This window comes from Microcaecilia unicolor, chromosome 1 (genome assembly GCF_901765095.1).
Source record: "Microcaecilia unicolor chromosome 1, aMicUni1.1, whole genome shotgun sequence".
NCBI lineage: Eukaryota > Metazoa > Chordata > Amphibia > Gymnophiona > Siphonopidae > Microcaecilia > Microcaecilia unicolor.
In genome coordinates this window covers 280,823,440-280,851,141 of record NC_044031.1, presented here as the reverse complement: position 1 = coordinate 280,851,141, position 27,702 = coordinate 280,823,440, and the positions used below count along the sequence as shown (strand labels likewise).

The 27,702-nt window shown below is 40.8% G+C and overlaps 1 protein-coding gene across 1 annotated transcript; it reads left to right on the top strand.

Annotated features, from left to right (window-relative positions):
- On the top strand, positions 1-25,193 carry RRP7A (ribosomal RNA processing 7 homolog A). Its single transcript, XM_030207055.1, has 7 exons — positions 1-102; positions 3,252-3,394; positions 12,229-12,360; positions 13,113-13,236; positions 13,990-14,087; positions 20,794-20,992; positions 24,315-25,193. The coding sequence occupies exons 1-7, from the start codon at positions 36-38 to the stop codon at positions 24,398-24,400; spliced, it is 849 nt and encodes a 282-aa protein (XP_030062915.1). The 5' UTR covers positions 1-35; the 3' UTR covers positions 24,401-25,193.
- Positions 25,194-27,702: the final 2,509 nt, after the last annotated feature.

The window sequence follows — 27,702 nt, the reverse complement described above, 5'->3', positions numbered from 1 at the left end:
GCACACGTGTTGACGTCACTTCCCTAGTACCAAAGATGGCGGCTTCCAGTGGGCAGCACACGAAGGAAGAGGGAATCATAGCGGCTCCGGCTGGATATTCAGGTAACTGGAAAAGGAGGCTTGGCGGTGGTAATTATTTCTTATGGTGAATGGGTATAGGAGGGAGTCACGCACCTGGGTGGTATCGCCGAGTGTGTCCCCTCTGATTGGAAGGTGGGACTGGCTTATAGGGGCCATTTCCCCTTGATAAACAAGTTTTCAGAGTCCCCCTTTCTTCTGTCTCGCTGTCCGAGAGCATGTGGGTGTTCGCTGGACAGTGCCGTGGCTGAAATTTTCTTGGTAGTAGGTTACAATGGTGGTGTACATTGGAGACGTGTGTAACGTTGTATAGGACTTCCACATGAGTTTCTTCGACGATCTGGTTTCTTCTGGGTGCCCACTGACCCCTTTCCGGACAGATTCAGTATCCTTTGAGAGGGAGTCGGAGCGGTGACGGTTTTCTCCAAAGGTATTCGCCCTTTCCTCTCTGAGCATACCACCCGAACTCTCATCCACTCTCTCATTACCTCTCGCCTTGATTACTGCAACCTACTCCTCACTGGCCTCCCACTTAACCATCTATCCCCTCTTCAGTCCGTTCAGAACTCTGCTGCACGTCTTATCTTCCGCCTGGACCGATATACTCATATCATCCCTCTCCTCAAGTCACTTCACTGGCTTCCGGTCAGGTACGGCATACAGGTCAAGCTTCTCCTGCACACCTACAAATGCACCCAATCTGCAGCCCCCCCCCCCCACCTCTCTACCCTCATCTCCCCTTAAGTTCCTACCCGTAACCTCCGCTCTCAAGACAAATCACTCCTTTCAGTACCCTTCTCCACCAACTCCAGGCTCCGCCCTTTCTGCCTCGCCTCACCCCACCCCACCCCATGCTTGGAATAAACTCCCTGAGCCCATACGCCAGGCCCCTTCCCTGCCCATCTTCAGATCCTTGCTCAAAGCCCACCTCTTCAATGTCACCTTTGGCACCTAACCACTATACCTCTATTCAGGAAACCTAGACTGCCCCAACTTGACATTTCAACCTTTAGATTGTAAGCTCCATTGAGCAGTGACTGTCCTTTTTGTTAATTTGTACAGCGCTGCGTAACCCTAGTAGTGCTCTAGAAATGTTAAGTAGTAGTAGTAATATGTAGTATTTTCATATCATTCCACTTCTGCATGCCTGGGGAGTACTTTAAACTATTCCTTTGTGAAAACAGAGCAATATTTTAATCAAAACGAAAGTATGGTGGTTGCTGTGTTCAATTGAAACTAATGATCAAATAGTTTGAAAGTAGCAAATCCAAAAGTAACATAGTAGATGACGGCAGAAAAAGACCTGCACGGGTCCATCCAGTCTGCCCAACAAGACAAACTCATATGTGCTACTTTTTGTGCATATCTTACCTTGATTTGTAAGTGTCATTTTCAGAGCACAGACCATACAAGTCTGCCCAGCACTATCCCCGCCTCACAGACCGTATAAGTCTGCCTGGCACTATCCCTGCCTCCCACCACTGGCTCTGGCACCCAATCTCAGCTAAGCTCCTGAGGATCTATTTCTTCTGAACAGGATTCCTTTATGTTTATCCCAAGCATGTTTGAATTCCGTTACCGTTTTCCTCTCCACCACCTCCCGCAGGAGGGCATTCCAAGTATCCACCACTCTCTCCGTGAAAAAATACTTCCTGACATTTTTTTGTCTGCCCCCCTTCAATCTGACTAAAGTCATTGATTTACGCACATCAGATCCAGGTCCCCTGGAATTGAAAAACTTACGATCCACAATTTCTGTTATCCTATCCCTCACTAGTGTACCTTTAATCAGTTTCCAACAATTCCACCAGACTAAACAATATATAACCCAGCTAAAAAACTTTTTTTTGTTATTTTTAAATTGCAGTGCTCAGTAGTGCTGTAGTGTCCTTTAAACCAAATGTCTCTGGATTGGAACTGCAGCAGTCTCACATCATGGCACACACCCTCCCTGCCTTCCGATTCTCACAGCATTGAACATTCCCTGCCGGGAAAACAAAGGTGTTATACTGATGACACTTATCTTAGCTGTTTATCGGCGAGTGCTCGGTCTGCAGTGCCTCCAGAGCTCCCGTGATTAGTGCATAGTGATCTAAAACAACAGGCTCTCTGTCTTTATCCCCAACGTGGAGCCACGTTTCACATTTTCAAGCTTTTTCAAGGGGATGTATGTAAGATCTGTTAAGTAAAACGGGAGAGACTACTCTGCTCGCTCCTCCCTTCTGTTCCAGCAGTTGGTAATGGAATCCATTGCGGGATGGGGCCATACTGGGGTTAGTGCTTACGAATAGGGAGAGTGTTTCTGATGTTATAGTAGGTGATCATCTGGCATCCAGTGATCAACAGATGGTATGGTTTTAATATTAAGATGGGTGTGGAGAGGATTCATTCAAAAGTGAAGGTTCTATTTGTGAAGAAAATTAACTTTATTCATATGGGGGATTACCTTGAGTTGTCTGGATTAGAAACATCTGGAAGATGTAGGAAAGCAGTGGGTAAAACTGAGAAGAACTATTTTAAAGGCAACAAACCTTTTTTGTAAGGGAAGTAATACAAGTAAGTGGAAAAGAATGCTGCTTTGGTTCTCATGAGTAGTAGTTGAAAAAGTATGGAAAAAGAGGTTAGCCTTCATAAACCACAAGAGATCACAGAAAGAGGAAGACAGGTGACAGTATCTGGGAAAACTAAGAGAAACTGGTAAAGTAGTCAGGAAAGGAAAGATAAAAATAGCCAATATGATAAAATGAGGGCACAAGACATTTTTTTTAATATGTTAGCAATTGGAGGAAGTACAAAAGTGGCATTGTGAGACTCGAAGGTGAAGGAGGAAAATATGTTGAAGGGTACAAGAAAGTAGATGGCAGATTTGCGTGTGTGACAAGGTTTTCACAAACCATGGGGTTGCCACTTTTATTTCATTTATATAGAATTTAAGAGCTCTGAACAGGACCCAAAAACACCTTAGGAAGCTTAAATCTTATTTGATATGACATTTGATTTTTTTTGTTAAGTTCATTTATTTAATAAATTATTTTTATACTACTTTCTCCCTCCAATCAATTGTTCAGTAATGATGTTCTTGACTAACAGCCAAGTTTGTCTCTGCTATTCCATCATGCTGTGTTGAGCTGTAAGTCTTATCTAATCACAAACTCTCTTTTCACTCCCTGTAGCAATCCCCATCAAGTTTTCTAAGAAATCTCGGTCCCATCATTTCCTGTATGTGAAAGAGCACAGAGTGCGAGAGGAGTTGGACCCCACAAGGCCTCAGGACCGCACCCTCTTCATTCTAAATGTTCCCCCATATTGTACCAAGGTAAGTGCTCTGTGCCCCAAGACTCAAGTCAAGGAGAGAAGAGATGAACTATGTCTGATGGTACTTCTCCCCTTCTGGCCTCCTTAGCTTTTGTGATTTGAAGCTGGGTGTAGGTTTAGGCTTTCAGTATCACTGCTTCTAGGTCACAATATTGCTTATTTTAATAACTGGAAAAGCAACCCATTCACCAGGGCAGAATCTGTTCTTCCTCATGGTTTGTCAACAGAATTTAAATTCTGTAAAAAAAAAAAAATTAACAGAATTTATGTATGCATGCATATGTGTGTGTATATTTAAAAGAGATGAGGGCTTAATTTGTCCCGGAACGGGGTGAAATGGCGTTCTGGCACTACTTTAAGCCTCAGGAAGCGATGCCATTGTACCAGAGACTGGGACCAACCCAGAAAAATTAAATGACCAACAACAAAGGTAGTAAAGAGTATTGTTTTTAATTTAGTATGAAATAATGTGGCTGCTGTATTAATCCACCTACCTGACCCAACCTACCTCATATGATCACAATATCACACTGTATCTGTTATTAACCGATTTGGCAACAGCCTCTACGGTACTGTGTGAGCCACATTGAGCCTGCAAATAGGTGGGAAAATGTGGGGTACAAATGTAACAAATAATAATAAAGGTAAATAAATAAAAAGAAAAAACAGAAAATGTGGCAATACCTTTTTATTGGACATTTTTTTAACTAGTTGAGTTATTTTGGGGTTTTTTTTGTTTTTTTTTAGAGGCCAAAGCCACCTTCAGGTTTGGGTAGTATATTGCTGTTACAGTACGCTATCCTGACCTAAAGAAGGTCGTTTTGGCCTTTGAGAGCTAGTCAAAAATTGTATTAAGGGACCTTTTTACAATGCTGAGGTAGAGCTACCACGGCATTGGCATGCACCAGTCCAACACTACCGTGGGCCCCAGTAGTAGTGCCACCCCCACCACACACCATTTCCAGTGTGACTGGAAATATTTTTTTTATCTTTTTCTGAGGTTAGCGCTGGAGCCCTTATCTCTTCCTAAATAGGAGGCGGTAAGGGCTCTCCCAGGAAATGGCCATGTGGCAAGTTTGTACTTATAGCGCAGCCATTTCCTTTTTTTTTTTTTTTAACCCACTGCAATAAAAGGGGTCTCGGTGTGTGGCAAATCCATGCTCCGATACCACTGCAGGGCCTCTTTTACCGCAGCTTAGTAGAAGGGCCCCTTAGTCCAATGAAAATAACCACCTTATTTTTCATTTTTATTTAATTTTTAATATAGTGGTTGGAATATGTTTTTGAAATTTATATCTGCATCATATTTTGCACAGTACAGGGAGGCATGCATCATTATTTCTGTTTCTCTGGTCTTGTACTGTATGCAGCATCTGGCTTTTTATGGGGTTGTTTAATTTTTGTCTATATATTTCTATTTTAATGGTCCTGATTACTAAGGTGCAGTAGCATTTTTAGCATATGTTAATTCTAGACGCCCATATATTCCTTTGGGTGTCTTTAGCGTTAGTGCCCAAAGAAGCTTGATTGATAAACATATGTACAGTACTGTTTATTATACGTACAGTATACAGTCTCTGTTAACTGACGTTAGGCTTACTTGAAGTAATCAGTCATAGTCCTCTGTACACTCTTGTCTGTGAGTTCCATAAACTACGTCTGCCAGATGGTAAAAACTGTCATAGCACTGACATCCAGTGGCCTCCAGATAGGCCCGCACGGTGTTGAGACTCTCCAGCGCTCTTGCAAAAGTGACAGGAGGTTGTTGAATTTCATCAGCATGTGCCTCGCTGCTCATTTCATCATCTGTGTCATCATCAGCCGTTGCCTGCGTGTAGGCGCATATCTTGACATCAGTGCTGTCGTCAGCTGTTTGTAGATCGTAATCAACAGCTACGTAGTGATGAAACTCCTTTTCAGTAACACTGGCTGGGATGTCAATAGCCTGTTCATCTGACGCGTTTGCAGCAGCTGCATCTGTTTCGTCCCTCTCCGCATCCTTAACAAAGCTTGCCCGCTTGTAGCAGTTCACAATGGTTGCTTGTGTAACATGATTCCAGGCTTCTTTCTGCATATGTAGGGAATCCAACAGTGATAGATTACAAGCCAGTTCAACAGCACGTTTATCCTTGCCAGTCTGGTCATCCATAATGCTCATCAGACGACATAGCACAAGAGCCCGATAATGTTGTTTGAAATTGGCTATTATGCCCTGATCCATAGGTTGGATCAGAGAGGTAGTGTTTGGTGGCAGGAAGACCACCTTGACGTTAGACAGCCTGACATCATCACTGTTTGCAGCACAATTATCACAAAGCAGCAAAATCTGATGCTTTTGTGCCTGCATTCTAGTGTCTAACTTCTTTAGCCACTGCTTCCAAATTTCCTCAGTCATCCATGAATTTGCGTTAGCCTTGTATGACACAGTAAGTCGCTTAACATTCTTGAACCAACGGGGCTGTTTGCTCTTTCCAGTGATGAGTGGTTCCAACTTCTCACTCCCATCCATATTGCAGCAAAGGAAGCATTGTCAGTTGGTCCTTCAATGTTTTACCTCCAGTAGTTTCGGCATGTTTGAATGCAAGTGTTCCATCAGGAATCGTTCGCCAGTAGAGACCATTTTCGTCAGCATTTAAAATGTCACGAGGTGCAAACTCGTTCAAGATGGTAGGAAGAACTGAAACAACCCAATTTTTAGCACCAGAGTCATCAGCGTCTTGTTTTTCACCATGCTGTTTCTTGAATTTTATGTTGTTCCTCTCCTTCCATCTTTCCAACCATCCAACAGTGGCTTTGAATTCAGTTAGTCCAAGACTTTCAGCTAGCTGATTAGCTTTCTCCATAAGCAGTGGACCACTGACAGGAAACTGTCTGCTCCTGACTTGAGAAAACCACTTAAGATCATCTTCTACATCCTCAACTTTTCCTGACTGTTTTCGTTTCCGTTGTGGATTTGTATTGTTTTGCCAGTCTTCCAGAAGCTGATCTTTCTGCTTCAAGATACGTGAAATTTGACTGGGATCGACACCATATTCTTTAGCAATAGATGCTTGACTTTGTTTGTTTTCTAATTTTTTAAGAACTTCTATTCATTCAGCCAGTGTTAAAGTCTTACAGTTGCGCGACGATGACTCCAGTGTACACTCTAACAACATTCTTTCGCTTATTCTGCCTGTGGCAGTTAACCAATGAGATTTCAAATTTACCGCCCCTTTGTCACGTGCCAGTCGGCTTCCATATTTCATGCGTGTGCTTATGCGGAGTCTCTCCTGCAGAGAAGCGGTCTTAAACCACGCATATAAGCGAATCTTGCACTTATCAGTGGTGCGCTAAACTGAAGTTTGTCCCCATAGAAATTGATGGCGCCAAAAACGGGACCGAAGTACGGCATGCAGTTAAACAGAGCATGCGCTTATCCAACGTGCACTTAAATGGAGTGCACTGTACTGCAAATAGTGTTTTGTTTAATATATTGTATAATTTTGTACATTAGGTATTTTTTGGCACATAACTCCTGGAGTACCTTTACTGTGCATACTGCCATCAGTAACAAGTACTAGGTGGGGGGCAAAGAGGAGGGGGGAATGCAGCTGGTACAGCTGCACCAGAGCCATTCTCCTTTCAGTCTGTGTTCAAAAGTGCCTCACTGTCCCTTTACTGCTGACATAGGTGTTGCCTCCTACTCTAAGCATTATAACTTGCTCCATTATGCCCTGCCCCACAGCCTGATCTGACCACTGTTCCAGGAGGAGTGGCCTAGTGGTTAGGGTGGTGGACTTTGGTCCTGAGGAACTGAGTTCAATTCCCACTTCAGGCACAGGCAGCTCCTTGTGACTTTGGGCAAGTCACTTAACCCTCCATTGCCCCATGTAAGCCGCATTGAGCCTGCCATGAGTGGGAAAGCGCGGGGTACAAATGTAACAAAAAAAAAATGTAACAAAAATTAAATAAAAAAAAAATTTAGCCTTCCCAAACAGCTGAGTCACCAATCAACCGTAGTTATGATTGGTATCAAATGTATAAATGTTGAAAAAAACACTGATTTGTCTGATATTTTTCTATAATGTTGCAAATTTGATATTCTTTAAGATTTCCTTTATTTAATGTATGAATGTTCTAAATATATAGAAACAGAGAGAAAAATGAAGGCAGATAAAAACCATATGGCCCATCCATGCCATCTATTATCCCATTCTCTTGGTTAGAGATCCTATGTACTTGTTCCAAATATTCTTGAATTCAGATACAGTTTCATCTCCACCATTTCCACTGGAAGGCCATTCCATAAATTCACCCTTTCTGTGAAGAAGTATTTCCTCAGGCAACTTCTTAGTCTTTCCTTTTCACGTTCATTCTGTGCTGCCTCATTCCAGACATTCCTTTCAATTGAAAGAGACTCACCTCTTGTGCATTTGTCACAGAGGTATTTATATGTTTTTCATATCTTCTGGCTCTGGCCCCGCCCCCAAAGTTCACTTCCGACCCTGGCCTCACCCCCAGTTCCATATCCTTTTTGTCTACAAATTAAGGGCCCTGTTTGCTAAGGTGCATTAGCGTTTTTTAACGCATGCTAAAAATTAGCACGCAATAACCATGTAGATTACCCATAGGAATATTATGGGTATCCGCACAGTTAGTGTGTGCTAATGCTTAGCAAGCGCTAAAAACGCTAACGTGCCTCTAGTGCGACTTAATAAACAGGGCCTTTAGTCCTGTGTGAGAATGATAATCTCTGGGAAAGGGTAACTAAAGTCACCAGAATAAAAAATAGTCAAAACTTCATCTTTTTTATGTAAAAAAAATAAAAAAGTTATTGAAGTTCAAACATAACTTTTTCAGATTGCTTATGAACCCACGACATGAAAAATCAGCCATTCTCAATATTTTCTGTTACTTTGGTCATCTTGACCTGCCTATCTAGGTACCAAAGCTGGGGTATGTGACTTACTTATACCACAGAATAGAGGGATATCAACTGCTAAACATTTATTAATAAAAAAGGAATTAACCCAGAAATCACATACCCCACTTTAGGTGCCTACAATTTTTAGGCTGTAAAACATGAAAAACATCTTTGTGAAAAAAAAAGAATTGCATAGTCCCATTGCTGACTCCATAGTACACGAAGCTTTCAAAAATGAAAGTTGCTCTTCCAAATGTTATATAGCCTCTGGTGCTCATTTTCAAAGCACTTAGACTTAAAATTCCATAGGTTAGTATGTAACTTTTTAAGTCTTAAGTGCTAACTCCACTTTTTGGTACCTTTTTCTCAATGGGTCACGCGCACACACACTCACTTCATGTTTTTTTTCCACAGTGCCTTGAACAAGTCTTCACAACATTATGCATTTTTCACATTCTGTTGTCTTAAAAATGCTACTAAAAAGGCATGGAAGTACGAGTTGTTCATTGATTATACACAATAATATAAATACTCAAAGCATCATTAAAAATAAGAGACCACATGACCAAGATGGCACAGGAGTAAGACATGGAGTTGGAGGCATTTTGATTAAACAAACAAAAACCCTAAACATTTTTTGTGTTACCTGTTTATGATGCCAAAACACAGAGGAAAGCCAAAAGGTGTTCTTCTCATCCCCCTCTGCTACTTCTCTGTGCCAAACTGTAAATACATCTTTTGCAGTACCTTCTTTGTTGGACACATCCACTGTCGGGGTCAGGAAGGACTCGAACTTAGTGTTGTATCGCTGAGCCTGTCTATATCTTTCTCCTCCACCTCCGAGAGTGCTCGACAAGCAGCTAGCTCAGTCTAAGGAGGAACCCATATTGGTTGCTGTGGTTGCTACACCAGCTCTCGGTCAAGAACAGATGCAGTTGTGATCGGTTCAGCGTTGGGGTCATCACTGATGCCTGTTGGGGGAATTGAGACTAGGGGGCAAGCTGGAGGTGAGCTAGTAACAGACCCTGAAGAACCCCTGCAGTGACTACCCAAGATGGGGTTTCTCCTAACTCTCCATTCTCCTTGTAGCCTCTACAGAAGCCACCCATAATGACGGTGTCGTAGTGGACTGCTATAGAAAGCCTCCATCAGGTACGCGCCTCTTTTGTTGTCATGTCTTCAAACTTCTTTACTAAGTTGCAGAACCTGGGTTCAACCTTGAATCGGCAAACTACTAGGGTTGATATTGTTGAGAAGACTAGTAAAATTAAAGCTACTTCAGCTCAACAAGTACAAGATAAAAACTTGCTGCTGAGAAAAATTACAAATCTGGAGAATTTTAAAAAAATGTAAATTTAGGGGCCCTTTTATGAAGGTGCAGTAGGGCTACCGCATGACAAAACAGCTGTACTGCGCCCTTCAGTAGTTCTGCATTTGCTGCGCGCCATTTCTTGTGCTAGAAAATAATTCGTATTTTCTAGTATGGGAGACAGGGAGTATGCTGCTTTCTACTCGATTACCGCACAAGTAGTGTGTGAGCCCTTACCACCTTTAAATAGGAGGCAGTAATAGCCAAACACTATTTTGGAAGTTAGTGTGTGGCCATTAATGGCAGATATATAATTTCGGCCATTTTAGAGCTGCGCTAAAATACTCCTAGATATTTAGTGTCAGTTTCTAAATTTTCTGAGGCAAATCTACCATCTACGCAAAAGATTTACCATATTCCAACAAAGACCTCCAAGACTAATGCAGGAGCTGAAGTTCAAGCTGGATTGGATGTTTCAGCTATTTTAGAATCATCTGATATTGACATTTCTGGTGGTAGTACTTTATTTGTATCTTTTTTTTTTTTTTCTACAGTACAAAGAAGCAGTTTTGAGACTGTATTATAGAACTGTAAACACTACCGTCCTAGAAGGAAAAATTTCAGTTTTTCCAGATGTTTCTAGGTGGATGCAACTCTGAAGGAGGAAGTTTTTGACCATGCAACAAGCTGTTACTTCTATAGGAGCTTCTTTTCAATTGTGTTTTCCTTGTAAATGTTTTATTTCTTGTATTAAAAAAAAAATAATAATTAAAAAAAAAAATATATATATATATATATTTTTTTTTTAATCTTCAATTGCAGTTTTTTCTTGAGAGAAAGGGGTTGTCTATGGCTAGTACACATTTTTCTATCCTGGTTCAGGCCATGATTTTATCTCATTCTAGATTACTGTAACAGTCTTTACATGTCTATTACAGTCGACTACCTACCAAACTCCAGATTCTTCAGAATACCGCTGCCAAACTTATATTCCATTTGAAGAAATTTGACAGTTTCTCCAGTATTGATTTCTCTCCATTGGCTTCCTATACAGGCTTGTATTGTATTTAAGATGGTTGATGGATCCTCTCAAGAATATTGTTTTGGATTGTTATCTTTTCCGTCCAATTCTAGAACTTCAAGATGTGGAGACCCTTATTGTCTGATTTTTTTTTTTCTTCCTCTTCCTTTATGGGCATTAGGTACAAGAGTTTCCTGGAGGACTCTTTAAAAATATTTTTGGCTTAACTGTTGAACTGTTTTTTTCTTTTATATTCTTTTGTTACCCGCTTTGAACTACTGTTTTGTGGGAGTTAACAGGATATAAGAACCATATTACATTACATTATTACTACAGTTACCTAAGTCACTTTGATCCTGTTTGGAATTGGAGAAGGGAAGTTTTTCTTTTCTCTCTCCTCAATTTATTTTTATTATATTTCTTTATTGTATTTTTAGCTTTCTGTGGAATTTCTGTAGGTCTCTCCCCCTAAATGTACACTGTCATTTTTGAATTGTTAACTATTGGTTAAATATTTCTTTATCAAAGTGTATTCTTAGAACTTTTTATTTTTTTAATACAATTTTTTTAAATTTATAAGTGTTCTCGTTCTCGTTCTGTCATGGCAAACGCAAATTGAACTCTCGTTTCTAAAAATTGCCTTAACAAGGTCCACAATAAGTTAGAGGCCATCTGTGTCCAATCAGAGTAGTAGATCTGAATTAAATACTCCTGGATGAAGAACCGAGCTGTAAAAGTGAATTTGGTCTAAACATGTTGGACACTTAATTGCCTGAAGAACTCCAGAATAGAGCTATTTAAAGGTACAAAAAGGCAATAAAGACATTTCAGTGGGTTTGTACATTCCTTGGGGCACTGTCAAATCCATCATTGTAAAAAGGAAACAGTTTTGTGCCATCAGGACACTGTATTGATTAGGAACTTCCTTCAAAGCCAGTAGTCATGGTTTAAGGTAATAAATAGAAAATAAAGAAAAAATAGGATGACACCTTTTTTAGTGGACTAACTTAATGTATTTTTTGATTAGCTTTTGAAGGTAACCCTTCTTTATGGTTTAAGGAAACTGCTGAGGAAGGGCACTGTAAGATTTACTGTAAAAGAACTACAGAGGTTTCAGTCTGAGACTGAGGGACATGTTGATTATTGAACAATTTCAAGGTTACTCCACACACACGGCCTTTATGGGAGTGCAGCAAGAAGGAAGCCATGTCTGAAGTAAAACAATATGACATGCCACATAGTTTGCATGTAGAATTTGCAAGTGATGTGTGGCATAGCACAACACCCTGTCTCATGATCCCTGTAGTAAAACACTGTGTTAGCAGCATTTTGCTGTGGATCTCCAAGCTTCCTCTACTACACAGCGAGGAGGCTGGACTGTAAACTGTGCAAAATAGCCCCATTGAGCATTTTGGTGCAGATGCAGGAGCTGCCTGTAGCTCATGCAGAAGAATGTTTTGGGATATAAAAGTAATGTTGCCTTGTGCAGATGATGGTGGTTCTCGGGGTGGGGAAGGGGTTAAATATAGGGTCGGCGTCCCTGGATGTCATGCAGTGTGGCTAAGGTTATAGATAAAATGCAGCTGTTTGCTTTCTTACCAGAAATGCTTGTCTGAACTATTTTCCCGGCACTGCGCCATAGAGTCTGTGGAGCTTCAGGAGAAACCAGGACCAGCACAGAAAGCGGAAATAACGAGAGCACAGTCCAAATTCTTCAGCCAGAAAACTGTGCCGGTAAGAAGCTGAGCCAGCCCATGGTGGTGCACAGCTACTGGGGTCTGGCCTCATAGCAGTACATAGTGTTGCTCTATTCACCATTGGGTCGGCTCTCCATGTTCTCTCTCTAATATTTTTTTTACACTTTTAACTCTATTATTTTTTCTTTTTACCATTAAACAATTCGTTTTAGTTCTGCTTCAAATGTTGTCTGACTTGTTTTTTAGCTGGTTGAAGGAGTGTTCACAGCAGCTCCTAGGATGTTTAGTGTTAGACAGAAAAGAGCAGTAGGGCAGGGACAGGTGCTGTGAGGCCTGACTATCCACAGGGTGGCTTATGATTTATTTATTTTTAAATATATACTATGAATCCATATGTAGTGTGCTCTGTAGGGTGAGTGTGGAGAGCTATGGATGGACAGGGAGAGGGAATAGTGTGTTTTAATAGCCAAAGGTGTCAGCTTATTGGTCCCACTGAGGATGGGGATAGGATTGATGGGCACTGCTGTACTTGTGCCAGAAGAAAGAATGACATTAGGCAGGGTTTTTAAGGATGCAGTCTCCTAACATAGCACTTCACTGCAGTTTTCTATGTGCAGGTGGGGGGAGGGGGCCCAGGGCAATACTGAAATCCAGATGTATAGATCCCTGTTAGAAGAGAGGCCTCACTGGGCAGGATAACTCACTTCTGCACACGGGCAGATCACGTGCTTGGAGAGGAGATTTTACAGATGTGCATTGATGACTCCTTTCTGTCTCTAATTTCCACAGGGCTTCAGGGTTGCATATGTAGTATTTAAGAGTCAGGAAGGAGCACAGGCCATTAAGTCCTTGAAACCACGGGAGCCGTTGGTGATCTCAACAAAGACTCGCTGCATTAAAACTGGAATTGCGAGTAAGTTGATCAGTTGTGAGATGTGTTTCTCTGATATGGTATTTGTACCTCATGCAAGGGGAGTAAATGTGTTATGGATGAGCACATGCTCAAAAATTTCAAGACAGTTTATTGCTTTCTCTGCTGAAATTTCCCCCTCTGCTCTGGTGACGAAGCCTTAGATTTAGGTAGACTGTGAGTTCTTGTGCTTTGGAAAGAATCCTGTAGTGCTGAGAGAAGCATTTGGTTCATGTTAGGCGCATCCTGTGATGTTAGTATGTTCCCTAATTTCCTTAACATATCATTGGCTGTTACTCCACTACGACACCAAAAAAATCCATTGCAGTTGTGGCAGTTTGTGTGATCCATCACTCCTCGGGAGTGGAGTGGAGTAGCAGCTTAATGGTTAGTGCAGTGGGCTGAGAACCAGAGAATCAGGTTCAGTTCTCATTACAGCTCCTCCTGGGTCATTTAACTCACCATTGCCCCAGGTACCAAAAATTAAAAAATACCCTTAGATTGTGAGTCCACTAGGGACAAGAAAGTACCTGTATACATATTATGTAAACCACTTTGATTGTACCACAGAAAGGCAGTATATCAAATCTCTTCCCCTTTCCCTCAGGGCTTGGTAGTGTTGCAAACTTTTCTGCACTGGTGTTGAATCTTGAGCCTGTATTTAGTTCCAGAGCTGTGGATCCAGAAGTTTGTAGATGAGCCACCCTCAATCCCTATGAGTACTCTGGTTCATAAAGCTGCCCTCCTCTCTTGCAGAATGGATTCATGACTATTCCACAACACTCATCGATCCTGGAGAGCTTCAGACTGAGGTGGACGCATTCATGCAGGAGCATGACAAAAGGATTGCAGAGGTAATCCTGACATGCACTACATTACTGTGGAAGCACTAAAAGGTCAAGCGTGACTGCTGATGCAAGCTGATTTTATTAGAGATGATAATCCTGTTGGTATTACGCAACAGGGAATTCTAGGCCAGACATACAGTTTAATCACATTGTCCTGGGGTACTATTTCACATGTGAGCCATTCTATGGGGTTTCTCTGAATCTCTGCTCACCATTCTGTCACCCCTACCACCCTCTGATTCACCAAACTTCTCCTGATCCCCTACCTCTGCCTTCATACAGCCCCTGCTCTTGAATGGTACAACTCACCCAATATCAACTCTTCTTGTGGTTACTCCTGCTGGAATTCTGTGCAAAAAAAATTCAAAATTCTGCAAGTTTGTCATAATTTAAACAATATTACAGCCCCCTCCCGGTACACAGATACCATCCATATTTTTTCCAGCACCCATAGCATCCACCTTTCTTCCAGACCCCCTCTCTGCACCGACACACTATCCATATTTTTTTTCCAACCCCTATACTCGCCAGAGAGCTAGGAGTTGCATCGGAAGTACCTCTTCAGGTCAGGAAAGAACCCACTTTTTTCTGCCCACTGCTGTGCAAAACTTCCTGTGGCAGCCTCACGAGAATTACCGCTTGAAGTCTCGGCAGCCATGTTAAAGAAGCGGTAAGAGCAGCAGCAGGCAGGAAAGAGTAGGGTTCTTTCCTGGCCCTTAAGAGGCCACTAGACCACCAGGGAGTGTTAAGGTGGGCCCATCGAGATTTGAGGGGGTGGCAGCCAGCCTTCACTCCTTCCTTCACTGCAATTCTGCACAAAAAGTCTGAATCCTGTATGGCTGAGGAGTTCTGCACTGCACAGCCACATAGAATTCTAGCAGGAGTATGTGGTTTGTTACTATAGTACTTGGAAGCAGTTGCATACAAACGTAGCAGCAGAAAGTGAAGCAGACCAACTTAAGTGCGGAGCCATTTTATTGAAACAGTCTCCCATCGTGGCCAGGTTTCGCCCTACGGCTGTGTCAGGGGTTGGGAACTAACAAATAAATGAAGCAGTTACAACCAAATAAATAAAATTGATAAAATATGCAAAACAGCAGGTACTCATATAAAAGCACAATTATGGTTACAGTTCATAAAGCAAAATCATAGAAAATCAAATGTAATATTAGTACAGAAAAAGAATTAAAATAACTATGTGAAAGAAAAACTTTCTCTAAATGTGAACATATAAATCTATACATGGTGAACAGAGAAACTAGCCTTTTAAAGTTCTCATTTAATAATAAAATCCTTAGTTGGTCTTTTAACAACTGTTATTAGCAGCGTGTCATACAATCATAGGTAATCAGAAACATCAGAAGGGAACGCATACCTATAGGGGATGGTGCAACCAGTATTCCCCTAGTAGTTATAACTTATGCAAAAGAGCCTAAAAACAAATAAAAGCATACTGTAGCTGTTCATAAAATCTCAAACAGCAGCAGAGCAGTACATCTCTAACAATTAAAATCTGGATAGAAAGAGATATCATATTACTTACAATGCCGCACTTCTTTTCCAGCAGTTCACCACCTTACTGACAGCACTGAATCAGCTTTCTGCCGGAAAGGGTTGTTTATATGCTTTGAGGGGTCAGATGTCAAATAAAACCTAACTATAAAACATTTTTAAAAAACCACCAAATTGGACATATCCTGTTAAAACTGGATAATAACCTAAAATATAATTAAATTCTTATAGAAAGTCATGTAAGACATCTTAAAACACCCTTTTAAAACATGGGGAAAAAACCCCCAGAAAAAATTGTTTCTCTGAAAAAATATGAAACACAGAACTGAAGGTAGGTTTGAAATCTGCTCATTATGGCCTTCTCAAAACACTAATTATTATACATAAACGCTGTAAAATCGTCGAGAAATTACTTCAAAGTTCAAAAGTTTATGCATTCCAGCTGCCATGTTTTTTGCGTTTCAATGACACAAAAAAGGGAAAGAGAATGGGACTTATATACCGCTTTTCTGTGGTTTTTCCAACTATATTCAAAGCGGTTTACATATTATATACTGGTACTTATTTGTACCTGGGACAATGAAGGGTTAAGTGACTTGCAGAGAGTCACAAGGAGCTGCAGTGGGAATCGAACCCAGTTCCCCAGGATCAGAGTCCGCTGCACTAACCACTAGGCTAAACGTTATAAGGCAGGAAATGCCCCAGATTCCATATATCATATTGGCAAAGATAGTACATTGTTAAAACCCAATGAATAATGATAAAATGTAATAAAATGAATCAAGAAATGGCCAAAGTAAAAGCTAATAAATTATCTTAAATATATAGTGTATCTGAGATGATAAAACCTGTTAATAAAATAGTGCATACAGACAACAATTATATGCAACAGTAATTTATACTAAGTTATAGAATATCAGATAATATAAAAAAAAGAAACATATCAGTGTGGTCATTGCTTAATTCACTGTGTCCCTTATGGTGTTCTTGATTAAGGGTAGAGGAAGATAGTTTTGAATCTAAATATGAACTTTTGCTCTTCTGTAGCAGGATTTTCTCTGTTTCTCCTCCTCTCCAATGATGAATGACTTTCTGCAATACTGTAAATCTTAATTCATGAAATTTATTCCCTTTAGCCTGCATATGTTTTACCAATGGTTTTTCAAGAATATTTCTTTTGATAGCACACTGATGTCCCATAATATGTTTATTAAGGGCTTGCTTTGTTTTCCCTATGTACAGCAATTTGCAGGGGCATTCAACAACATGCATTTTTACAGTTCGAATAAAATTGCAATTCAAATTTATTTCCAGTGATGGGATGAATGAAAATGTATCCCAGGGTTTGAAGAAAAGGATATTATGGTGGCATTCAAGAGAAATAAAAATTTGAAGGACATATTGGCACCTTCAGCAATACCAGTTCCATGTAAAATTGAAACTGTTTGGGGACATTTCCCCTGTCTTTCATGTTCAATCTGTATGTGAATCGCAAGACGAAAGTCATTCCAACAGTTTCCTATAGACATTCTCTTTCCAGAAGTTCCGCAACCTTAACGTATTTAACTGATTGTATTTTTTATGTATTTCCTTTCTCATCATATCTCCATGTTCCTTAACAGATTTGTCAAGAAATTTCTCCCTGTTGAAATCTTTCTAGTATGTAATACGGTTATTTTACATGACAAAACACCAAGGAGAACATGCTCCGCAGAATACTGAAGCACAGCACAAAAAAAACAAAAACGAAGTGGACAATGAAATGGCAGAAAATCATTTATTCAGTCTTCAAATGACTCAACACGGACTACATATTTTTAATTTTTGCTTATTTTGCTATTTATTTCGTGTGTTTTCTGTATTTTGATGTGTTTTAGTTCTTGATTGACTCCTAACACAGGCTATGGGCTGAAACATGGTCCGCATCAAGTCATCGGAAGACGAATAAAGGATTTTCTGCTATTTCATCATCTACTTTGCTGTTTTTTTGTGCTGTGCCTCAGTACACTGTGGAGTGTGTTTTTGGTGTTTTGTCGTGTTCCTATGTCCAGGGAAACGATGGCGTTCAAACCTAGCGACAATGTTCTGAGCTTTAGTGAAGTGAGACTACAGAATTTACTTCAAGAACAATTGCCAGATGAGGACCCAGATGTTTCTTCTGAGTCTCTTAAGTGGTCTCAATTAACACCAGAAAGACTTTCATGCAGATATAGAATTCAAACCATTTTGCAATATTGTACAGTTAAGTGTATACTGCAGGGCCTTAGATTTATGAAGGAACTGCAGTTGTTTTTAGATGATTCTGCAATTTTAAATAAGTGTGCATTGGACTCAATGAATTTAATTGTTGAAACAGCCAAAAAGAAGAATGATGCTGTGAAACCGGTAGTACAAGTGGAGATTGATGTAGTTAAGAAGATGTAACTAAATAAATGGTTGGAAATTTTTTTAGGAAAGATGTCAGAAAGGTGAAGCTTGATAAGTTTTAAAGAGATGCAGTGGATTATAAGAAAGTGAGCATTTACCCATGGTCTAAACCTAAAGTTTTCACTACAAGAGCCAGACAGTCACATTTTAGGTTTAGTAGACCAGTGAGCCCTCGCTCAGAACATCCTGTTGGCTGACAAGATCTTGTTAATAATGACATTAGTGACATGAGAAGTGAATCTCGAGACCAACCTACATCACTTTTAGCGAGTTCTTCTATTGCACAATGAGTTTCTCAAGCGGGAGCTGCCCACAATGATTTTTTGGAAAAGATATGGCCTACAACCCCTTCCAGACCCATCCAGCAGCAGGGGGTATGTGCAAGAAGAATTTTGAGTGCGGAGTGCACAGGTATTATACACCACACCCCAGGTCCTTCTACCCCACCAGGGGCAGAGAGAGAGGGTATGGCAGGTACATTTGTCCATAGTTACTAATGAGATTCCAATGTTCAACCTCTCTACAGTAATCTTGATGGAAATTCAAATCAGGTACTTCAGAAGGGCTTATCCTTTGTACCAACGACATCATATCAATCTTTTCAAACCTGTGTGGATTTAATTTTGTTTTAACAGGAAGCTGCAAATCATTCACTTCTCTAATAAAGAAGCAGGGCAAATGGATTCTTCAGTAGCTAGAAAACCATCTAAATGGTTACCACCTAAACAATTGGACCCTTCAATTACAGCTTTTAACAAATTTGTCCTATGAGAAATTGAGAATCTTGAAAAGAATAATCAACATAAATGTTATTATAATTTGACAAAGGAAGAAGGCCCTTGATACCCTTTTGAGAAATCATGATGTGATTATCAAGCCAGCAGACAAAATGAGGAGGAATTGTTATCATGGATCGTGGTGATTAAATTGCTGAGATTGAATGTCAACTTTTGAATATCCAATATTACATCAGACTTGATCAAGATCCTACAACAAGACTACAAAATGAAATCGAGCACCTTTTGAAGATAGCACTAGATATCACTTATGGTTCAGAATCCTGTTGTTCCAATGATCTATGTGCTCCCCAAGATACGTAAATCTACCACCCATCCTCCTGGACGCCCTATTATCGCCAGCAATGGGTCTATCCTCGAACCACTCTCTAAATTTGTAGATATCTTCCTTTGTCCATTTGTCCGACAGATTAAATCATATGTTAGAGATTCTTCACATATGGTCCAACTTTTTGAAGATTGATGGTGATTTAGCAAATACCATCCTGGTGACCATGGACATTTATATGCTTTACACTAACATACCACAATTGGAGGCAGTTCTCATTGTAGAAGAAACACTCAGGAGCAGGACCACTTTGCATCGGATCCCGAATCACTTTATTCTAACTTTGGCAACTATAGTGTTAACGCAGAATTTCTTTTTCTGCTTTCAAGATTAGCTTTCTCTACAAATAAAGGACACTGCTATGGGGTCTTCCATGGCACCAGATGTCTCCAATTTGTACGTGGCCAACTTTGAAAAATTATTCCTGGAGAATCATCTATTTATAGCCAAAGTTCAACTATATAAACAACTAGAAAAAAATGCCCGTTTCTGAAGGGAAGGAAATGGGCGCTAACAAGACCATCCCCCCCTCCCTCGCTGTTCCAGACTCCGCCCTCCCTCCGTTTTCACCCCCCTGCACCGCGTTACGGACTCCTGTACCCCCCTTCTGCGACCCTGTCGACCCCCCCCCTTCTCGGCAAAAACCGCCCCCCGCCGCCGTGGAGTACCTGTGCTGACGGGGGACCCCAACCCCCGTCAGCCGAAGTCCTGTGCTGGCCTTCGTGGCGTTGCTTCCTCAGTCATCTTCTGTTGAAGTTCCTCTGCATGCGTCTGATGTCAGAAGCATGCAGAGGAACTTGAACAGAAGATCATTGAAGAAGGAACGCCGCGAAGGCCAGCACAGGACTTCGGCTGACGGGGGTTGGGGTCCCCCGTCAGCAGAGGTACTGGACGGCGGCGGGGGACGGTTTTCAGCAGGAAGGGGGGTCAACAGGGTTGCGGAAGGGGGGTACAGGGGGCTGTAACGGGGGGGGGGGTGTTGAAATCGGAGGGAGGGCGGCGTGTGGAACTCGGTGGGAGGTGCGTGAGGGGACACGAGATGTTGTTGCTCGTCGGGTGGGGGGGGGCGGGTTGGTGATGCGGCCGGGGGCGGGGTTCTGTGTTGCCCCGCTCCCTGCCACTTGCTCCGAAGTAGCAGGGAGCAGCGCACTGACAGCTGATTCCCATGATTCCCGCGTGTTTCCCTACTTCTCCCCTTGCTTTGGAATCAGCTGTCACTGACGTCAGTGCATGCCTGCCTAGCAGACCACCTCTGAGGGAGGCACGGTCCCAGGCACATTAGAACGTTGGAGGTGAGAATTATTATATAGGATATATTGATGATATATTCATACTGTGGAAAGCTGACAGGACATAAAGTAGTGGAGGTAAAAAACTGATATATGCAACATACATGCCTTTTGCATGCTAGAGAGGTAACAAGTATTGCACAGCATAGCTATTTACAGAAATAAGAGCACCTCATGTTGTGGGACATGAGATATGTTTTGCTGTGTGTCTGCATTGGTTGTGATGCACCATACAGTTCTGGGGAAGAGATGGTAGATCCATTCTCCCAAAATTATGCTGTGGCATTGCAGAAGAGTTGGTTTTCTGGTCTGCCTGCTGGTGTGCAGTATACAGCTGTGTCTTACCTTTTCTTCCCTAGGAAGAGGCAAAGGCGGAGGAGGAGGAAGGGGTGCCGGATGAGGAGGGCTGGGTAAAAGTGACGCGAAAGGGCCGGCGGCCTGGCATTCCACGAACAGAGGCTGCCAACCTGCGAGCATTGGAACGAGAGAAAAAGAGGAGAGCGCGCAAGGAGCTGCTGAATTTTTACGCCTGGCAGCACCGAGAGTCCAAGCGGGAACGTGAGTATTCTCAGCATCTCCTACCCATATCTCCTTGCCTGATTTCCCAAAGTCTGACACCTTCACTGCCATACAGAGTGGGGCACTAGCAGTCTCAAGGCATGGGTGTGGACAGGTTTCCGTGTGGGAGTAAAGGGCAATCTTGTTCATGCTTTAAATCACTGTTTCATTCAGACTTGTCCAAGTTCAGTCCTTGAGGGCTGCAAACAGACCATGTTTTCAGGATAGCCCTAATGAATATGCATGAGAGACTGGCATGCCAACTGTATCCATTGTATTCAGATTCTGTCGCATATTCATTAGGAATATCCTGAAAACTTGGCTTGCTTGCAGTTCCAAGGACTGGACTTGGACAAGCCTGTTGTAGTTTTCTATACAGCCCCATTTCAGAGGTTACAGGTTGAGCCAGTCCTGATTTTGTCCTCTTGCATGCAGGAAGATGTAGCTCTGATTTTCCTGCTAAGTTCCTTTAAGTACAATCAACTATAATTTTCCCTCTTGAAGTGGAGTAAAATCAGGGCTGACCCAGCTATCCACCACTGACACAGAGTTCTGTGGTCACCCTGCCCGCCTGTAGTGCGCACATCCAGGTTTATGCTTTGTCTTCTCAGCAGCAGGATGAGCACAGGCTTTGCCCTTGAAACTATGGCATAATAAGAAAAAATAAAATGAGTGAGATTAATGGTGGGAATGAGGAATGGAAGAGCAGCCTCGTGGTTAGTATGGCAGGTGTAAAACCAACACCAAAAATATGAAGAACATAATAATTTAATAATGAATTTATCATAAACACCATAAAATATTAATAGAACATCAGTAACAAAGGTAAAATAAGGTTTATAGATATTTGTCACTGTCAAATTTCTTACCCTTCCCATAATCACTCATTCATTAAAATAAAATATAAATTATACCTTATAATCCAGAGAGCATCTCTTATAGCTTTTCTCACCAGAAATTGCTTTAATCTATTGAACTAACAAAAAATTTATATTATGGTGATTGCACCCTTCACTGTTGCCCTTTCCCTGCCCCCCTCCTTCCTCCCCTCTATTTTACTGATGTGTTGCATGCATTCCTTCATGTTATGAAGCCTCCCAGGCTTCCTTTACCGGTTTTACTTGCTTGGGTCCTGCCATTCACCATAAAGAGTACACCAGATTAGAAGATCTGTTCATATTTTATGTTCTTCTGTAGACGGGTCACTATTTTCTTTACTTCTCTTCTCTTTTGTAAAGTTACTGAGGATATGTCTTTAAAAATCTCCACTTTACTATTTTTCCCGTTTCTTTTTTCACCACATATTCATCCGGGCACTCTGTGATATCTCACAATTCTGTCTCTTTTCTTCTGCCCAACTTATGATGCACTCTTTCAGTTTTAATCTCCACATTTTCTTCAGCATCATCCCTTGATTTTTTTTTTATGGACCTTCATGCCATATACCTTCCACTACTTTGACAAAGTGTGTTTTTTTTTTAATTTCTTCTCTTCTGACACCATGAATCTTAAAATTGCACTGTCACAACCTGATTTCTAGGTCTTCTGTCTCTTCTGTTCATTCATGAGTCTCCCTCCTCGTCTCACTCGGCTCTGCATATCTTTCCTCTGGTCCTTACAACCTTCTAGCTTTTCATTTCTTCCACCCAGATCCATGATCACTACAGTATTTTGATATCGTATTTTCACTGAAGAGAGATTTTCCTTAAGTTCCACCTTCCACCCTTTCATCTCCACCCTTGTAAAAATTTGTTTTACTGCTGCATTCCTCCTCCTCTTCAATCTCGATCAGAACTTAGGAGCTCCATCTTCTGTTCCACCATTGCACCATGTGGTGTTTTTGCCATGCTCAATTCCTGCACCACTGTATATGGCGATTTTAAACAACTTCAACTTTGATTGACTTCATCTCCCACTTTACAATTCTGCTGCTCAAGTTCAAATGTGATTGAGAGAGACTGTTTTTAATGCCTTTATCATTCTGCTCTCCAATTAAGCTGTCGTCATTCTCAGTGACTCCTCTTCTTCATGTCCACAATCTCTTTTTGTTATCTCAATAGACAACATAAAATCATTTCTGTTAAAGAAGACTACATGAGATAAGCTTTTGATCTTAAGTGTATCAATTTAATGCATAGTGATAACAGAAAGTGTAAGAAGTTTGTAATAGTGATGCATTTAATTTTTTTTTAGATCTTCATATTCTATATCCTTTTACCTCTGATACAGGCAGCTGCTGAAACAATGGCCATATCGGGTTTTATGGATTTAAAAAAAAAAAAATCCTTTTAAAAAATTGATCATAATTGATTCAGTATTAAAATGTTTGATTTGTTTGGTGTTAGTTTTACTTCTTTGCCTGTCATGAACAGCCACAGGAAAATCTTGCCATTTTGTATTGGTTTGAAAACCAAGAAAGCCAATATTCAATCCTTCTTTTCCCTATGATGTTCCTTGTGAACTTGGGCAAATCATGTAACCCTTCATTAACTCAGGGGTGAGTTCAGTTCCCTGCCTCAGAGGACTTACATCTAGGTACATTGATTGAAACTTGCCTTTTTACCTCTGGTTTGAAAGGGTGAGTCAGTAAATCTAAAATCCAAATACATTTAGCATCTCTTCCTTTTGTTTTTGGGTGGGGCCCTCCTTACTCTTGCTATGCCTAGTGCAATATTCTACCGTCTACACAAAAACAAAGCAGAAAAGGGTCTTCACAGATAACAATCAGTGGAGATGCAGTGAGATCTATTTATTTGTAAACAGTGTATCGAGACAAAAGCTCACAGCTCGAGAAGAAAGACTCGACACTGCCTGCTTTGGGAGTCCAAAGTTCTAATATCTTTTGAGTGTCTACATGAATAGCAATCGCAAACACAAATTCGACATTAGTTTAATTAATGTTGTATTGGTGTTTGCCAGTTCCTCTTCAGTGACACATACATCCTGGCTGTTTAGGCACTAGTGAATATATCAGTCTTTTCTAACTAACAATTGCTATTCATAACATATTAGAACACTGGTCTCCTGATGAAGCCATTTATTCCGAAACACAGCCATGTTGCATTTTGCTTCTCCAATTGTGAGATTTAGTCTCAATGTACTGTTTATAAATAAATAGAAATGACTTTTATACATCTTTTGGACTCTTTGGTTCTTCATTTTGGATCTCACTGCTTCTCCACAGACTGAGACTTTTTTCCTGATCTCTTCCCACCTTCTTCTCTTGTGCTTTCTTTCCGCTTCTTTCCTTGCTAATCTCTGGTTCACATTCAGAGGGTTCCAATCTTTGATAATAGAAAGTCTGAACTTGCTCTAATTTCAGATATTGCGCAATTGAGGAAGAAGTTTGAGGAAGATAAGCAGAAGATCACACTGATGCGGGCACAGAGGAAGTTCAGACCGTACTGAGCCACAGGCCACTGCTCTTTCTTGTATGCTGGGTTGGGGAGAGCCTTGTTGAGATGAGATGTGTGCCTTAATCTTAAGTTATAAATTATAACCCAACATATCAGCTGTTTCTAAGAGAAACGAGTAGAAGGGTTTGCTGATCGGTTTTATTACAGGACCTATATATGTTCTGCAAAAAGCAGGCATGTGTGTAGATTTGTATTTTAAAATTCAAAGTTGTCTGCTCCCTTGCCACCATGGGAGTGGTGCTGTATTCTCATGTGGAATGTTTGTACTTGGTCTCTGCCCCCACCTGCATACCATCAACCATAGCCAGTGCAGCTCTTTCTTCCCTTTATTTCCTTGTGTTGGTCATGGGTGACGTGCTGCAGTTTTCGGTACAGTGATATCTGATGTGTGAACTATCATTTTGGTATTTTCAACAGCAAGACTTTGTTCACATAGAAGTAGTAAAACAGCAGCCAACAGCGGGAGATGTCTTTTGGACCTGGATCAGTTCAAAATTTTCCTGTCTGTCTCCCACCCCTTTATAATGGGGGGCACTGAAGCATGCAACGACAGCTAGGCTTGGTTCTGTTCTGAATTTGTACTCCAGTCTTCAAGTTTGTTCTCCAAGAGCATGGTATGACATGCTAGACTCAGATTCCCTTAATGTTCTAAGGGATGTAAAGTGGAATGGAGGAATGTCTGTATACCCATATGAAATGCCACCTCTATATTCAGCTGCTGTTGGGGTTCTTGATGTATCCTGTGACTCCCAGCCCCATACAATAAAATATATTTTTGTAACAGGGTCGTAGTGATGTACTTATTTATTTGTTGCATTTGTACTCCACATTTTCCCACCTATTTGCAGGCTCAATGTGGCTTACATAGTACCGTCAGAGGCGTTTGCCCAGTCGGTGGATAACAAATACAAAGATTAGTTGATAAAAGTGAGCATGCTGGTAATGTAAGGGACTTTTATCTGCCAATCTCAATAGTGCAACTTGTCAGTATTTAACTATTACTGCAAGAATTAAGCACCCACCTCATCGATCTGGCAGTATAAATTTTTATTCTATTCAAATTATTGTCTAATGATTTTGCACTGTTTAAAATTCTCCCCACCTTCCAAGAGATAGCTCACAAATTTTTCAAATACTCATGTTATAGTTGTTTGAAATGCTGTCAGGTGGGGGTCATTATCTGACATGAATCATGTTTCCCCCCCTAGCTGGCTCAAGGATCACCCCCAAATTTGTAAGCATCACCACACCAGAATCTTGACTGGAAAAAATAACTATGATTCTGGTGCAGTGATGCTTACAAATTTGGGGGTGATCCTTAAGACAGCTGAAACAGGAGAATGTAAAGAATTTGAAAGTGAGCCACTAAAGGACATCCCCTGAAGAAGTGAGGGTGAAATGGGTCCCTGTCGGGATCATCCACCAGTGAGATAATTGCTTCTTTTCTTCCCCATATGTATGTGTGTGTGTATATATGTGTGTGTGTGTATATACATACATACATATATATATATATATATATATATATATAGATACACACACATATATATATCTACAGTGCACTCCATTTAAGTGTATGTCAGATAAGTGCATGCTCTGTTTAACTGCATGCCGTACTTTGGTCCCGTTTTTGGCACCATCAATTTCTATGGGGACAAACTTTGGTTTAGCGCACCACTGATAAGTGCAAGATTCGCTTATATGCATAGTTCAAGACCGCTCCTCTGCAGGAAAGACTCTGCATAAGCGCGCGCATGGAATATGGAAGCCGACTAATGAGATTTCAAATTTACTGCCTCTTTAACTGCGACAGGCAGAATAAGCGAAAGAATGTTGTTAGAGCGTACACCGGGGTCGTCATCACGGCGGAACTGTAAGACTTTAACACTGGCTGAACGAATAGAAGTTCTTAAAAAATTAGAAAACAAACAAAGTCAATCATCTATTGCTAAAGAATATGGTGTCAATCCCAGCCAAATTTCACATGTCTTGAAGCAGAAAGACCAGCTTCTGGAAGACTGGCAAAACAAAACAAATCCACAACGGAAACGAAAATGGGCGGGAAAAGCTGAGGAGTTAGAAGATGCTCTTCTTCGGTGGTTTTCTAGAGTCAGGAGCAGACAGTTCCCTGTCAGTGGTCCACTGCTTATGGAGAAAGCTAACCAGCTAGCTGAAAGTCTTGGACTAACTGAATTCAAAGCCACTGTTGGATGGTTGGAAAGATGGAAGGAGAGAAACAGCATAAAATTCAAGAAACAGCATTGTGAGAAACAAGATGCTTGTGTTAGACCACCAACTTAGGGGGGAGGATTCATTATAAACTCTGGAGATAAGAGCTAAAAACAGAAGAAAAAAGTCAATAAAGGTCTAACACTTCCCTTCACCCATATCCAACTATAACTTATCTCTTTCCTTGAATCTTGACCGTACAGATTCTACATATCTATATTTTTTTCAAATCGATAAAGTGCCTCAATTGTTCTGGAAGAAAAAAAACATACTTAACATCCAAATATTTAACATTACATTTACATGGGTAATTTAAATTAAATGATGCTCCTAAGGCTACTGTTTATGATCTTAATGCCAGGAAAGCTTTCCTCCTTTCCTGAGTTTGCTTAGTCACATCAGGGAATACCCAAATTTTTTCTCCATAAAAAGGTATTTGTAGGTTCCTAAGGGCAGCTCTTCTCACCGCTTCCATGTCCTGCTCAAATATGAAAGAAACCAACAAAGTTTGTCTCTCAGATGTTGTGGTCAAAGACATTTCCAGTAGTTCTGAAACATTCAATTCTCCCTGTTTTTGAGGTAATTGGGCCTGTAGTTTCTCTTCTTTTTTCTTATTAGGTATGTAGTATGCTTTATTTAAAGGAGGAATAGATTCCGGGGAAATTTTAAATTTTCAACTAAATAGCGCTTAAATACTTCCAGTGGAGAATATACAGGCAATCGGGGGAAATTCAATAGTCTGAGGTTTAACCTCCGTTTATAATTTTCAAATTGTTCCATTTTCCAATGTAAAATCACATTGTCTTTGATCAGAGAGATTGAGCTTTCTTTCACATTTTTAACTTCTTCCTGTAAGGTGTCAAATCTACCATTTAATTCTACTTTCATATTAGAAAAGGCTGCAGATAAGTCTTTTATGGTACTTACTAAAGTTGTTGTTTGATTAGCAGAATCTGTCACAGTCTGATCCAAAGGCTGGAGTGTGCTCCAAATAGCTTCCAGCGTTACCGTCGTGGAACCGATGTTTGGCGTTTCATGCCCAGTCAGAGAATCCAAAGTTCTCCG